The sequence below is a fragment of the Camelina sativa genome, chromosome 2 (genome assembly GCF_000633955.1).
Source record: "Camelina sativa cultivar DH55 chromosome 2, Cs, whole genome shotgun sequence".
NCBI lineage: Eukaryota > Viridiplantae > Streptophyta > Magnoliopsida > Brassicales > Brassicaceae > Camelina > Camelina sativa.
In genome coordinates, this window is record NC_025686.1 from 22,358,558 (window position 1) to 22,373,422 (window position 14,865).

At 34.9% G+C, this 14,865-nt stretch overlaps 4 protein-coding genes across 5 annotated transcripts; 3 read left to right on the forward strand and 1 right to left on the reverse strand.

Moving 5' to 3' along the window:
* LOC109124628 (ubiquitin-conjugating enzyme E2 30) lies at window positions 1,185-3,094 on the forward strand. Its single transcript, XM_010452412.2, has 5 exons — window positions 1,185-1,290; window positions 1,844-1,929; window positions 2,032-2,159; window positions 2,274-2,378; window positions 2,732-3,094. The coding sequence occupies exons 2-5, from the start codon at window positions 1,860-1,862 to the stop codon at window positions 2,873-2,875; spliced, it is 447 nt and encodes a 148-aa protein (XP_010450714.1). The 5' UTR covers window positions 1,185-1,290; window positions 1,844-1,859; the 3' UTR covers window positions 2,876-3,094.
* On the forward strand, window positions 3,837-7,502 carry LOC104732821 (phosphatidylinositol/phosphatidylcholine transfer protein SFH14-like). Of its 2 annotated transcripts, XM_010452421.2 has the most exons (15): window positions 3,837-3,997; window positions 4,289-4,346; window positions 4,425-4,704; window positions 4,790-4,889; window positions 4,964-5,230; window positions 5,312-5,389; window positions 5,544-5,648; window positions 5,734-5,783; window positions 5,889-5,988; window positions 6,090-6,188; window positions 6,263-6,376; window positions 6,471-6,606; window positions 6,689-7,035; window positions 7,136-7,201; window positions 7,319-7,502. In XM_010452421.2, exons 2-15 carry the CDS (start codon window positions 4,340-4,342, stop codon window positions 7,340-7,342), a joined length of 1,773 nt encoding a protein of 590 aa, XP_010450723.1. In that variant the 5' UTR covers window positions 3,837-3,997; window positions 4,289-4,339; the 3' UTR covers window positions 7,343-7,502. The 2 variants fall into 2 exon arrangements, with proteins under 2 accessions (XP_010450723.1, XP_019092271.1); XM_019236726.1 differs by having other exon boundaries at window positions 3,837-4,346.
* Window positions 8,540-9,774, forward strand: LOC104732837 (GPI-anchored protein LORELEI-like). The gene is made up of 3 exons (XM_010452435.1): window positions 8,540-8,769; window positions 8,900-8,959; window positions 9,266-9,774. Exons 1-3 carry the CDS (start codon window positions 8,679-8,681, stop codon window positions 9,619-9,621), a joined length of 507 nt encoding a protein of 168 aa, XP_010450737.1. The 5' UTR covers window positions 8,540-8,678; the 3' UTR covers window positions 9,622-9,774.
* LOC109124689 (actin-related protein 8-like) lies at window positions 9,815-13,416 on the reverse strand. The gene is made up of 12 exons (XM_010452443.2): window positions 12,903-13,416; window positions 12,728-12,813; window positions 12,566-12,636; window positions 12,381-12,448; window positions 12,234-12,295; window positions 12,056-12,153; window positions 11,718-11,799; window positions 11,332-11,474; window positions 11,084-11,232; window positions 10,690-10,823; window positions 10,402-10,520; window positions 9,815-10,119 (listed from the first exon to the last, which is right to left on the reverse strand). The coding sequence occupies exons 1-12, from the start codon at window positions 13,337-13,339 to the stop codon at window positions 10,048-10,050; spliced, it is 1,521 nt and encodes a 506-aa protein (XP_010450745.1). The 5' UTR covers window positions 13,340-13,416; the 3' UTR covers window positions 9,815-10,047.

Consider the following 14,865-nt stretch of genomic DNA (forward strand, 5'->3'; position numbering starts at 1 on the left):
GTAAAGTATCTTTTAATACAAAATTTGTTTCCGGTGGTCTCATCCCCTGGCGTCATCTCCGGTTTGTAACCGATGAATCTACTCCTGACTTATGGTTTGGAGAAGTCATTTGGGTATTCGATCCGAGAATCACGAAGGATGTTTTTACGATTGAAGGAATTGGCTTATGTGATAACTTCCTCATTCTAAGAAGGCGAGTCGATGATGGTGATGTTCACGCTGTCCTCCGATCGGTTTCTACAGTTTTTACGGAAAAAGAATTCATGGCCACTAAGCAACAACGATGGAGAGGGCGTTGCAAAAGACATGATCTAAAACCAGTTCAAGCAACATATCAATGTACTCTTTTAATCAAAATGATGCAGGAAGCATTTGGGAGTTTCATCTATAAGATGTTAGCCTTTTACAAGTATATGAAGAGGGGACTTAACAGATTATGTATGTTGCCAGTAAGGCTTCCGTTTGGAAAGCATGGTCACTTCCACTTCTTCATCGAAATTGTGTTCAATTTCCTTTGTTTGGTTCAATGGTTGTATTTGAGGTTTTGTATATCATGTATCTTGTAACACATTTCTAATTTAATATAATTGATTTGCCGTTAAAAAAAAAACAAATAAAATATTTAGGATTTGGGATATGGTGGAAGAAGATGTGAGAATGGTTATTTATAAGATAAAAAGTGATGGAAGTTACATTTTTAAAATAATTAAATTAGAAGAGTTACAATTATAATTAATAGTATGTTTAAATGAAAATAAATGGAGGAGAAAAAGTCAATTCACAATTTATGTAATTTCAGTTGCAATTTAGTAGTAAATAATGAATTTATAGTATGCATTAATGTATATGATTAAATATGTTGTTTAATTAAAATAAATATTAAATTTATAAAAATTAAATGAAAATCAACCAATAAAGAGAGACCAAAACTTATTTATAGTATGCATTAATGTATATGATTAAATGTGTTGTTTAATTAAAATAAATATTAAATTTATGAAAATTAAATGAAAATCAATCAATAAGAAGATACCAAAACCTTACTTTTTACTTTCTTTTTCATTTTTTTTTTTAATCTATGTTTGCTAAAATATTGGGCCTTTTAAAGGCCCATAAGATAAGAATCTAGCTAAAGGCTACGTGGCAAAGCTTCACCGCTCGAATGAGGGAATCTATTTAAGCCGTATCAATGCCCTTCCTTCATCATCATCCATCTTCAAAACAACCCCTTGAGATTTCCGAAGATCACAATCTCCAAAAACCCTAGATCAACAACCTAAACACAAAAAGGTAGGTCAAATCAAAAACAATTACCTCCCGAAAACTCTCGAATTCGATTTGATTCATCATCATCATCATCGTCTCTCTTTAGGGTTTACCCAGAATCCTGATCTCTCTGTTTGTTTACCTTAGCGTCGATCCATGTTATTTTGTTCTGTTCTAGAATCTTCTCGTACCTTCTTATGAAGATTTAACCCTTTTTTAGTCTGATCCGTGATTTTGCTTGATCCTGTTTCTGAAATTGTTTGATGATTTGTCACTCTCTGTTTGATCGGATCATCGGAATCAGTACATCTTTGATCGGATTTGTTAGTTTGAATTAGGATTGCATTATCCGTATCACCGTATGGTTTTGGAGAACTTTTCTAGTTTACTTCTTCATGCAGTGTATCATCATACTTGAACGAGTCTTTAATTCGTATAAAGTCTCTTCCTTTAGGATTAGCTTTGTTCTTGCTCCTTATGCTATTACTGATTCTTTTATGTGTAGTGATTTTTGCATCTGTATACATGTAGGATTTTGGTGATTTATTTACTGAATCTGAGTTTTTTTTTTAAGCAGCAGCAAGGACTTTTCAATGGCTTCCAAAAGAATTAACAAGGAGCTTAGGGACTTGCAAAGGGACCCTCCTGTTTCATGCAGTGCTGGTGAGGGATTTAATCTGTGGTTTTGATGTAGCACTAACTGTTTCAGAATAATGAATGAGTATGAGTTGTTTTTGTTCTCTAATGAATTGGTTATGTTATTAGGTCCTATGGGAGATGATATGTTCCACTGGCAAGCAACTATCATGGGTCCAACAGATAGCCCTTTCACCGGAGGTGTTTTCCTTGTTTCCATTCACTTCCCACCAGATTACCCCTTCAAGCCACCAAAGGTAAAAACTTGTTATGTTTGTTTGTTTTGTTGGGGATTGTTTTATTAAGTTTATCATCCACCCTTGTGCTTAGAGCAAGTGTTCAATCAAGTAAGCGAATGTTTTATGATGTAGGTGTCCTTCCGTACCAAGGTTTATCACCCAAATATCAACAGTAATGGAAGTATCTGTCTTGATATTCTGAAAGAACAGTGGAGCCCTGCACTTACCATATCCAAGGTGATCAATTTGTTTCCCTTTCATACTTTTTTAGCATATCATTTAGTCTGTTTTCTGCAGCATCTTCTCATGCTCATGTCTTAGTTATGGTCATGTCTTTATGCATTCTATCTGGTGTGATTATCTGCTTTGACCAATCTGTCTTTCCATTGGTTATATGAACAAACAATAACCCAAACCGTTGGGCATAGTCAATGCCTAAGCTCTGTTAGTTGTGTCCTGGCTGTGAATCTGTGACATGATGTGTGGATTTTCATTATATATTAAATAGGGCCATTAGCGAGTTGCTTGAATATACTTTCTTTTAGTTGCATGTAAGCTAAAGAACTAAAGTTGGTCTGCATTTTCCACAGGTTCTTCTGTCGATCTGCTCACTGCTGACGGATCCAAACCCTGATGATCCTCTGGTTCCTGAAATAGCTCACATCTACAAGACAGACCGAGTCAAGTACGAGGCCACTGCCAGATCCTGGACCCAGAAGTATGCAATGGGATGATAACTAGCAATAAGACCCACACCAGTACATTGCGCATTAAAAAGTAGAAATAAGAGAAAAAAAACTGAGTTTGGCTTTTGTTTTATTATAATTTGGCTACTTTTTGCTTATTGGTTTTTTATCGTTAAGCCGTGTGTTTGGTGTGTACATGAGCTTGATTATGCCTTATTTGAAACATTTGAAATCTTGCAATGCTATATAAATTGGCTATTATGATTATTGATTAGTCCCTTGCTACTGTTATACACAAGTTTATGGATGACTAAAAAAAGTGCGCATAATACTGATAGTGAAATGAGATTGGTCCAACACCTTTTGGTGATAACGGTGTAAGATTCCTATTGGCTCTCTCTCTCTCTCTAATTGTTTGTTCAACTAGAAAAGTCTAGAGACTTAGTAGAATAACAACTGAGTATGACTTGTTCCATTGGTACGGTTTTCTCTTCTTTTTCTACTTATTGACAATTTGGAACAAGTTATTAAAATGGTTTATTATTTTTAGTATTTTATGAATTTAGCTACTTTATTCAGTCTTTTTCATATGTATGACAAAGATACATAATGTATTCAAATTGTAAAAGAATTTGGTGTAAGGCCACCACCATGACAACACCATGACAATGAAGTTTAAAATTTGAATAGACAAAAGTTGGATTCGGCCGGTTTTAACTTTTAAGTTTGGTAGATCAAATTAATAAGGCTTTAAGAAACGCATGTGGCAAACAACAGTTAATGCGAAACACTGCACGAACGAATACACACACACACACGATGCAAAGAAGAAAACGTGTGCAAGCCAAATTAATACAGCAAACTACGACTTCCAAAAGTATTCATCTGAGCCTTTTAAAAACGACATCGGATTTTATATAATGATAAAAAAAAAAAAAACACACAAAGATGTGGAAGGAGTTAAAACTGCGAATTAGACATGTCGGCCATTTCGTGGTGCTAAGAAAAAAAACAGAGTCCTCCTCCTCCAAATACTTTTGTTTAAAAAAGGAAACCCCCAGAGACAGAGAGAAACCAAGTGCACCAAAAATCCTCTGTTTTAGTTTTCTAAAAATTCAAAATCTCTTTGATCTCCTCGACAGATCTCTTCTTCTTTGTATATAGTAAGAGGTATAACCGTCGTCATCTTTTTTTATCTCTCTCTCTCTCTCTCTCTACCCTTTTTGGATATTGATGTTTTATCTGTTACAGCTTCTGTTACTATTTTTAAAAATCTCTCAGAAAAGTTTCTCTCTTTTATTGGAATCAAACCTTGCGTAACACTTGAAGGGCTCCCTTAGGGTTTTTGTCGATTCCTTTCTTTTACGACTTCGTCTTGCACCATTGCTTGTTTTTGGCAATGGGAGCAATTTAGGTCTCAAAGTTTTGATTTTTACTTGCGCTTTTTTTTTTTTCCTTCAGAGGAGATATTTATCATCCCTTGAGAGACGTTTTTGACTCATTCTTCAAGAGATGTCAGGTAAATTTTTAGGAGATCCCATCAGTGAAATGGTTGAAATTTAGATGTTTTGGTTGAAATATATAATTTGTGTTGCAGGTTGTGAAGAAACAAGAGAGAAACTATCAGATTCTGAGTGTATAGAGGATGAGCCAAGGCGTTCTAGAATTGGGAATTTGAGAAAGAAGGCTATTAGTTGTTCTAGTAAACTTACACATCCTTTGAAGAGGAAAGGCAAACGTAAAATCGATTACTTGATCCCTTTGATTGAAGATGTTAGGGATGAGGAAGAAGAGAAGATTGTTTCTCAATTGCGTCAAGAACTTCTCAAGAAAGATTTGTTGCCTCCTAGGCATGATGATTACCATATGTTGTTAAGGTAAAAGTCAAGATGCATTTGCTATTTAAAGTTGTCTCTTATCATATAGAAATGAAAAAGTTTAATGCTATTTTTATATGTCTAGGTTTCTAAAAACAATGGACTTCAAAATTGACAAGACTGTCACGGCATGGGAACAAATGCTTAAATGGAGGAAAGATTTTGGAACCGATCACATTATACAGGTAAGGGCTTTATCACTTTTTTGAGTTACAGAAGCATCTTGCTGTGGACCTAACAACATTTTACAAAAAAATAGGACTTTAATTTTAAAGAGTTGGACAAAGTGACAAGGCACTATCCTCAAGGGTATCATGGAGTTGATAAAGATGGGAGACCTATTTATATAGAGAGACTTGGGAAAACTCATCCTGGTAAGCTTATGGAGGTTACTACCATAGAGAGATACTTGAAGTATCATGTACAAGAATTTGAGAGGACCATTCAAGAGAAGCTCCCTGCGTGTTCAGTTGCAGCAAAGCGACGAGTCACTACAACGACTACAATACTTGATGTTGAAGGCCTGGTATGGTTAAACTCTTGTAGATGTTTTAAAGGAATCACTTGGTTTTTCGTGAGTTATAATATCTTCTATTTGGTTGTTCAGGGTATGAAGAACTTTACTCCTACAGCTGCAAATCTCTTGGCTAGCATTGCAAAAGTAGATTGCAATTATTACCCTGAGGTACTTAACTCTTTGAAAGAATACACTTTTCTGTATTACTATATTCCAAGCATTGAAAGGGAGAAGGTTTTGTCATATGACTCCAATGAGCTGAGTGGATATGGATGTTTCGGTTGCTCTAAAAGTTTGTAATGATGGTCTCTGACTCTTGCAGACTTTGCACCGAATGTTCATTGTCAATGCAGGGATTGGTTTTAGGAATATTCTTTGGCCTGCCGCACAGAAGCTTGTTGATCCGATGACTATTGCAAAGATACAAGTAATGATTAATTATCTCTCTTGAGTTTTAAGCATAGGTTCTCCTATTTGTTGTCAGGAAACCACTCATTACTTGTTTTACTCAGGTTTTGGACTCAAGATCCTTGTCTAAGTTACTTGAAGTGATTGATTCCAGGTTAATCTAATATAGGTCTACTCATAAGTTTTTGTTTTGTAGATAGCTTCATTTAAGTTTTGGTCACGGCATACTAACGTTATCATTACTGCTTTTCTTGTACAGTCAACTTCCAGAATTCTTAGGAGGCTTATGCAAATGTCCTAACGAAGGAGGGTGCTTGAGGTCTAACAAAGGACCCTGGAAAGATCCTGAAATAGTTGAGGCATGTCCTTTTTTTTATTTATTGTTGTTTATAAGAGATTCATGAATCCATGAGCTGTAATGATAGGCTGAGCTGACATTTATCGGTGTCTTGATTTGCAGCTCGTACATGACATGGAAGTAAATCCTATACCGCAAACTACAAAAACTCCTCTGCATATAAGAGATCATGATTCTACCACTCACATGATCCCGCCTAAAGTGAGTTCAATAGTAATTTATTAGGCTATAGCTTTTAAGTAACGTTCAAAGTTGTAACTTTTATTTCTTGGTAGGAATATTATAACGAAACTTTAAAAGAAGAGCCAGAGTCTGAAGAACATTACTATTCCAGTACTGGGTCAAGATCTTCAATGTACACTTGTTTAGTTCCTCCACTCTCTGATAAGGTGCTCTTCATAGCCCTACTTTTCTTTTGGTACCTGTTTGTTTCTCAAAACGTTTTATTTTGATTCGTTTTTGACTAAGCCTCTTTGTGTGCAGGCTAGTACATCAGACGGTGATAAATTCATTACCACCGTGGAATCTATAGAACCAGCTCAAGGAGAACGGTCTCAAACCCAAACACATAACAGGAACACTGATAGTTCTTCTTTTGCCAATACATCCAGAAGAGAAGGTGCTTGTTTCCTTCTTCATGCCTTTTGGTAATATCCTGTTCATATGGATTCTAATCGCTAATGATCTTTATTGCATTTTAGGTGGTCAGATTTTACGGTTTGGTGCACTTAGAGAGAAAATCAACGGCGAGAACATCTTCCTCTTTGTGAAAATACTACTAGCCTTTCCACTGAAGCTATTTGCTCTCTTTGCTTTCTTATTGCCTGGATACTGGCAAAGACAGAACAATAATGTAGTCGTCGTCCCAGCAGAATCATCGATAAACAACCCGGTTCTTGAGTGTTTAGATCGTCTAAAGAAGATGGAGAAAAAGTTCACAGAGATTAGTAGAAAACGTGTAAAAATCCCGGAAGCAAATGAGAAGCTATTAACGCAATCACTAGAGAGGATCAAGTCTCTAGAACTTGATCTCGACAAAACCAAATCAGTATGTTCACAACCCTCTCGATCTTGATCTTATAAGAAGCTTGACAAGCTATATCATATACTAAATACATCTTTTATATTTGTGTGTGTGTGTGTTTCAGGTATTACACTTAACATTAACAAAACAAGTTCAGATAACAGAACAGCTTGAATCTCATTACCAAGAAGTAAGCCCACTCAGATTTATCTAATAATTATTGACTTTTTTTTCTTTTCCTTAAATCCAATATATTTTGTGTGTTATATTCATAAGTTTGAGACTGTGTGCTTATTAATGTTGACAGCGAGGAACAGGATGCTGTTTCTGAAGCTTTTGGTATTTGCAATGAGATAGAAAATTCTATAAGCTGACAGAGACCTTTGGGGTTTTGTATGTTTCTTCTTCTTTATATCCCTTGTAAAAAAAAACACAAAATATATCTAAAATTTTCGAGTGAGGGAGGCGACTAATAATATCACGTATATGTTTGAAAATTGGAAGTCTTTTAATTTACCAATACAAAAGCTTACATAATCTCGAAATTAAATATTTGGGTAAAAAAGTAGTGAACTCATATATATATATATATATATATATATATAGATATTACTATATCTTTCATTCTTAGTTGTGAACACACAGGGCTATGAATTGTTCATACTTTACCATCCATCCACCAATCAAGGCGATCACGTACAATTACAAGCACTCAACACAAATTATGCTAAAAATCTATTTTTGGTCATAGCTACTCTTTTTTGTTTTTTTTGGGACAAAAATATAGAAAAGATCTAGTAGTTATTTTTGTAACTTGTATTCATTATGTTATGTGCAGCCAAAAAGAAAGTCACAAGTCGGTTTACTCTTAACACACTACTCAACCAACTCTCTCTACTCTCTCTACTCTCTCTACTCTCTCTACCCTGGCTACTAGTCATAAGTCATCGCCCAATTATTTGCATAAGATTATATAAACATGAATAACAAATGACATAACAATTTGACAAATTTGAAAAGAAAAAAAAAACTATTCAACAAAAAAAAAAGACATAGAACTTAGTGATATATATTAGAGTCAAATCTCTATTATAAAGCAACATTTGCTCCAACCCTACTCTATAATCTACTCTAAAATAGAGAAAATGATAGGATTACTCTATATATAGAGCAACTCTATTTCCACCTCTATTTTTTTACACTAACTCTATTCTTTAATTTTTTTACACTAACTCTATTTCCACCTCTTCTTTAATTTTAGAGTTGAAAATAGAGTAATACATTGAAGGAAAACAATGTTTTATTTTTGAGTTATTTTATTTTAGAGGAAAAAATAGAGATGGTCTTAGTGTAGTTTTGCTTTAATCATCGGAATTATTGAGAAAGAAGACAATTTAAACGACGCCGTTTCGGAGTTAAGAGGTTGAAGAAACAGACAGGCTCGCATGTTTCCGCGTTATTCTATCTATCTAGGCTGTAATCCAAATTGTTAAAATAAATATGTCATCGTCAGACTCATCTTATTTTATAGTATATACTTTATTTTTAATTTTACTCTCTCTCTCTCTCTCTCTCTCTCTCTCTATCTTCGTGTTCGTGGTTTGCCATAGTTCTTCTTCTTGAATCAGATCTCTTCGTGGTGACTTCTCTGTAACCAAAAGAGAACCATGGAGCTCAACTTCCTCTCTAGAGCTATCTTCTTCTTCTTTCTTCTACTTTCTCTTTTTTCTTCTTTCTCATCTTCAACTGTCATCTCAGGTACACACACCCACCTTTCTTGTTTTCTTTCTAACTCTGTCTTAGCCTTCTCGATCAGACTTCTTTAATTTGGTTATATTGGTCATCATCATCTTGAATTCTTTTTTATTTTTTGGTTTATTTATTGCAGATGGTGTCTTCCAATCTCAGAGTTCGGTTACCGGAAGAAACCTGCTTCAGACCAAGAAACGCAAGTTCTTCTTTATTATTCTCTATCTTCTTTCCCTCAACGTACTTTTTTACAATGATTCCACCATTTGATTGTTCTCTGTTTTTAGTATGTAGTAGATCTTAGTTAGAGTTTCCATTTATATACTTATTCCCCAATGTGTTCTATACACATACACAGATCCAGATTAAAGATATAGTTAGATATGTTCTTGATGTTCAATTGGTGTTGTGTCTTAATGGCAAGTCTTTGGGGATTTTAGAATGTTTGGTTTTTTTTTCTTCTATGTGACATTTGGTTTCTCTATTTTCTTTTTTTATGGAACAGCATGTCCTGTGAACTTTGAGTTTATGAACTACAAGATCATAACCGACAAATGCAAAGGTCCCAAATTCCCACCAAAGGAATGTTGCGCTGCCTTCAAGGAATTTTCTTGTCCTTACGCTGACGAGCTCAACGACCTTAGCACAGAGTGTGCTACCACTATGTTCAGTTACATCAATCTCTATGGTAAATACCCGCCTGGTCTTTTCGCTAACCAGTGTAAAGAAGGCAAAGAAGGTCTTGAATGCCCCGCTACGTCTCCCTCTTCAGCTGATGATGCAAATGCAAGCGCAGCCGTCACAGCTTCTTCTTCTTGTCTTTGGCTGACCGTTTCCGCGGCTTTCTTGGTGTTTATTTAGCTGTACTGAAGCCGAGAACATGCTTCTTGTAACAACCCGAGGAAGAGAGTATATGTATATCCACGATTTGTTTTGCTGTTTTACTGTTTCATTCTTTTGATTTTTAGGGACTTCAAAAAATTCTTAATGATAACTTTATGGCTTTTGTGTGTATCATTTGTCTCTTTTTATATGATTTAACCAACGAAGTGAATACTGATGATTGGTATCTATATAGATCAGCAAGAGGTCTTAATTACAGTATGTATATGTATATAAAGGTAAACAAGTAACTTAACTGTCATGGTTTTCACTAAGTTGTTTGCTGGCTTTTGCGTCCAATCAATCAAAGCATTGACACTATACATATACCGAATCATATAAAGACTTGCTCTGTCTCTCACTTGGTCTTTTTCCAATGGTAAGAAAAGAAACAAACTGAGAGATTCACCACATGAGTCTTGACTTGCGACGGAACTGCTTCCTTGTGATACACCATGGACCAGGAAATGTGCTTAACTGCGCATAGTAATAAGTAGAAACGCAATTGCATCAGCTCCACAAGACTGGACTTTGTTAAATTAATCTACGGAACATGCTTCGGATAAATGTCCAGTATAAAATCGAGATACGTAAAGGAGTCATTTATGCATCAGTATTCTCACACTATGCTTACTTCACCAAATGTGTCCAAAGTGTATATAATATCAAAGGGAGATTTCAGATAGTAGCACTTTAGAGATGATCTACTGTGTCATTTACTAGTAGGTTCATACATATGGATAGAAAATAATCACTTACATTACTGATAAGCTTTGCCCCATGCCATGCTGTGTCCACGCCACAAGGAGGCGGGAGTACTCTGACTCCATTGCTTATAGATGGAGAAAGGTGATCATGCAGTTCTCTCTCTAGCCTTTCTGGATACAGCTCACAAAACAAAACCGACGTCAGACATGTACCTTTTAGATCGAGTTTCAAAGATCTTTTAATCCATATGCAAGAAGTACTGGTTATTTGATGTATGCTTAAATTGATGCCATTGCAAAATATTAATGAAACAAAAGAAAGAGCTAATATTTATCGAACCTGCAAGCCCTGGTAAACAAGCGCTTCCCCCAGTCAGTACTACAGTCTTGAACCAACTATCATCAGCTGCAAGTCCCGCTGCATCACAGTGGTCCATACAGAGCGCCACTGCTTGGTGCAGACTCATCGCACGCCTGTTTTGGAAAGGACAAAACCAATACAAAAACAAATTATAAAATGGCCTGAGATGCATGTAGCTTTATAGTATTACTCGTGTGACTTTAGGATATATATATAAGAGTCATGATGAGAATAGTGGAACTTATAAACAAGTTGGTGCACTATACTGTATGGTCAGATGATATCATTTTTAGTTTCAGAACTATTCCGATCGAACCTCTTTAAGAGAGAAATGAAAGTTTAATGTGACTGTGATAAGGAATGCAGGTCTTACATTCCAGCAAGACGTGGTTGGAATAATATCTCCCCGGTTTGGAAACGCTCCTTTGACAAAGTAAACCATCCTTCACCTGAAACTTCCATTGAAGCTTGTGTGTCTTTTGAAAGTTCAGCTTTATAATCAAGAGCCACGTAACACAGTTTCTACATTCACATAACATAAAGAAAAGTATTACATGAAGCGATTGAATGGAAACCTACATAGTTATCTGCAACAGAGAACAAATTGGTCAATGGTAATACCTCTTTAAGAGTACGGACAGTGTAGAGTGATTGAAAGGAAACGTTGTTCTCTTGCATCTTCTCCCTAAGAAATCCCGTAAGTTTCAATGCTCCAAAACCAATGACTTCTACACCTACCTGGCGCATCACCTTACCATTCAAAACTGCAGAACACCCAGTAAACGTAAATTGTTATCACAGAAGTGAATGGTGCAGAAAGAATAAGAGAGATACATGATGATAATTTTCAGGAAGTTGTAGTGTTCAAATTTTCATCTTTAATAAACTTGGTTCCACAAAAGAAATCACATCATGAGTGACTAAAGCTCGAACGGCTACATCATGTCATTAAACAAGATCTGAGAAAATACAAAAAAGAGTAGAATCGTAGAGAGAAAACAGCTTACTTGGAAGAACGGTGATGACTTGGAAACCTATGTTGACGACAATTCCAGATGTCCGCCCTGCTGCATATAGAGCTAACACAGCCTGAGAACAGAGCATAGATTATTCATAATTTGCTTATGACTGTAATAGTAGAAAGGAATACATAAAGCTTAGTTATACTATCTGCAGTTAATGGTGAGATAATGCATCAAATACCCCAAAAAAACAAGTTTCCGCCAATACATACTATTAGATGTACTGTGTGGCTAAAGAGATGGAAAATACATTTCCCGGAGAAATGAAATTTCGAAGCAAAAGTTCCAATATTGGGGCACTAAAGAGTGAAAAAAGGACTCGCCTGATTAACTGCACAGACTGCAGGAACATTCATGTCAAACAAGACGTTAAGGATAGCAGTCTTAAGTTGCCGCCTTGATGCCTTGGCCGATTCAGTATCTGAAATAAACCTTAAATGTTTAAAAGTGGAACCACGAAATGTATAATCCTGAAGACAAACAAGTATTACTGTAGCTAACCATCAAAATGGCAGAGGGGCAGTGACACCACTATTGGCTGCATAGAGGACTTCACCTGCATCCTGTAAGAAATCTATCCACATGAAGTCGAGAAAGCAAATGCCAAAGATCAATTGCTAAACCATAATGAAAAGAAAAAAAACAGACCTGGTGAAAATGGTAGCAAAGAACTGTTGAAGTCTAGCATATATAGGAGACTCAATGTTGCCAAATTCCTGACGATCAAACTAGTAAGAACTATCTTGTGTGCAAGAGAACAAGAATTCAAAGCTTATTATCTTTTACTGTAATCAAAATCGTGAACCGCATCAAGTACAACACGATTGACTCACCAGAAAAGTAGCAGAACGTCCAGAAGGTGAATCAAACTTGCTCCAACCAAACTTACAATATCCAGAACCACCTTCATAACGAACAACACATACAGAAAAAGGAAACATCTTTCAGCACAATTAGAGGAAAGAACAAAAAAATGAAGAATTTTGAAACCATACCATCAATAATAACAGAACCAGGAACTTGAGCCCTCTGACCATAAATGCGCATAAATGACAACTCCCCTGATTGACTAGAAACCAATCTGCGAAAAACCATTAAAACCTTTTGAATCATCTAACATGTGTTATTAAACACTGATACCTCTCTTGAACCAAAGCAAAAAAAGCTCACCGGAGAGGGTAACCAGAGCGCAAACAAGTCTCAGCGAAGAAAATAGAGTCCCATGACTCTTGAGAAGACTGAAGATAAAACATCCAGAGACGATTACCAGAAGCTAAACATCTCCAGGCTTTACAAGTTAAGCTCAACATCACAGCATCTCTTGGCTGAATCAACATCAGTATCTGAACTAGTATATCCATAGGAAGCTGATCAAACGCACCGAGAGATGACGACGACATAGCTAGAGGCGGAAGAGGAGGAACACGACTCGTTGATGTCGGAGTCACCAAATCCTTACAACTATTCGATCGGTTCCACATCGATCCCCAGACCTTCCTTAGAATCATGGTCAGATTTTTTTTTATAATTTTTTTTCGGTTTCTGGAAATCAGAAAACTTTCCCGAGGCAACGGATCAGGAGGAGGACTACTGTTTTGATTCATCATCCGAGAGGAGAGTTGTGACGTGGAGTGATTGAGATAATGACACGTGTTTACTTGTACGGTGAGATGAGAAAAGGAACTCACCGACGACTCTCACTGATTCATGTCAAAGTCATCATAACGATATATATATATTTTTTTTTTTGTAAGTTCTCGGCAAAAATACTTAACATATACTGTACTTATATATATATATTCAAAATACTAATTACTCCTTCCATATTAGAAATGATGATGTTTTCAAATTTTTACCGAAATTAAAAAAATAATAAATGATATGTCATTATTAATTACTTTTATTTATTTTTTTTAGTATTTATTTAGTTATATTTTTTTGGACACTTGTTATTCAATTGCATGCATACATTTAATTATATATTATAAAAATAAAAATATTAATTAATTATTTGATTTTAAAATCAAAATACATTAAATATATTAAAAATCATTATTTCTGATAGAAGAAAAAATCCTAAAACATTATTTTTTTTTGTAATAATGAGGGAGTATATTAAAACTTAATATAACTCTATTACCAAAATTATAACTACAAATATAAAGAAATTAAATATTTTAAATTAAAATATATTTAGAAGTTTTTAAAATATATTTTAAATTAAAATAAAATATTTAAAATAATCAAAAATATTTAGAAGTTTTAAATATATTTGTTCAAATTTTATAAAATTTATTCAAACCTAACCATTTAAACAAATATATACTATTTCGACTATTGAGAACCAAACCAAAATTATAAAATAACCATATAGATTCTAAACTTTTCTAGTCAAAATACCTAGAATCAAACAGATTTACCCAAAACCAAACCGTATATCCAAATCTTGTGAGCCCAATAAAGAATAAAATCGAGATGGTCAGACTAAACATGCTCAACAAGTAGACTTTATATAATCTGATCGTCCATGTCTCCTCCATATTCGTCATATCAAATTAGGAGTAAGAGTCTGAATGGTAATTGCAGTTCGAAAGAACAAATTCGTATGCAGATTAGATCGCTCTATTTTTAATATGGATAACAAACCGCTATAGTCAAACTCTTTGTATGCAAAAATAATCTGCCGCAATTTTATCTCTGTTTTCTTTCGAACATACCATTACGAACTACGTTCGATGAATAGTAAATAAAAAATTGTCTAATCCTTAGATAGATTTGTCCACCCCAACCGCTACAACCATTTCATAATTATTTATCTTGTGAATCATAATTTTATTATATAAACCTTGGTTCTCAAAGTTAGTAACTCACTAGATCGTGACACGTGTTAATTTTAACGATCATATATCAAAGTTAAAAACTCACCAGATCATGACACATGTCAATTTTAATGATCAGAGATCAAAGTTAGTAACTCATCAGATCATGACACATGTCAATTTAAAAAAATTAGTAACTCACCAGATCGTGACACATGTTAATTTTAACGATCAGGGATCAAAGTTAAATACTCACCAGATTATGACATGTGTCAATTTTAACGATTAGAGATCAAAGTTAGTAACTCACCAGA

What these genes read in the sequence shown, in the direction of transcription:
- LOC109124628 (XM_010452412.2), top strand. Translation starts at nt 1,860, where the DNA reads ATGGCTTCCAAAAGAATTAACAAGGAGCTTAGGGACTTGCAAAGGGAC. An exon ending in TCCTGTTTCATGCAGTGCTG is followed by an intron (nt 1,930 to 2,031) that starts GTGAGGGATTTA and finishes TTATGTTATTAG; the next exon opens with GTCCTATGGGAGATGATATG. An exon ending in ACCCCTTCAAGCCACCAAAG is followed by an intron (nt 2,160 to 2,273) that starts GTAAAAACTTGT and finishes TTTATGATGTAG; the next exon opens with GTGTCCTTCCGTACCAAGGT.
- LOC104732821 (XM_019236726.1), top strand. An exon ending in TGACTATTGCAAAGATACAA is followed by an intron (nt 5,649 to 5,733) that starts GTAATGATTAAT and finishes TGTTTTACTCAG; the next exon opens with GTTTTGGACTCAAGATCCTT. An exon ending in AAGATCCTGAAATAGTTGAG is followed by an intron (nt 5,989 to 6,089) that starts GCATGTCCTTTT and finishes CTTGATTTGCAG; the next exon opens with CTCGTACATGACATGGAAGT.
- LOC104732837 (XM_010452435.1), top strand. Translation starts at nt 8,679, where the DNA reads ATGGAGCTCAACTTCCTCTCTAGAGCTATCTTCTTCTTCTTTCTTCTA. An exon ending in ATCTTCAACTGTCATCTCAG is followed by an intron (nt 8,770 to 8,899) that starts GTACACACACCC and finishes TATTTATTGCAG; the next exon opens with ATGGTGTCTTCCAATCTCAG. An exon ending in CCTGCTTCAGACCAAGAAAC is followed by an intron (nt 8,960 to 9,265) that starts GCAAGTTCTTCT and finishes TTTATGGAACAG; the next exon opens with CATGTCCTGTGAACTTTGAG.
- LOC109124689 (XM_010452443.2), bottom strand. Translation starts at nt 13,339, where the DNA reads ATGATGAATCAAAACAGTAGTCCTCCTCCTGATCCGTTGCCTCGGGAA. An exon ending in AGTCATCACCGTTCTTCCAA is followed by an intron (nt 11,475 to 11,717) that starts GTAAGCTGTTTT and finishes GGTGTTCTGCAG; the next exon opens with TTTTGAATGGTAAGGTGATG. An exon ending in CTGTCCGTACTCTTAAAGAG is followed by an intron (nt 11,233 to 11,331) that starts GTATTACCATTG and finishes ATGTGAATGTAG; the next exon opens with AAACTGTGTTACGTGGCTCT.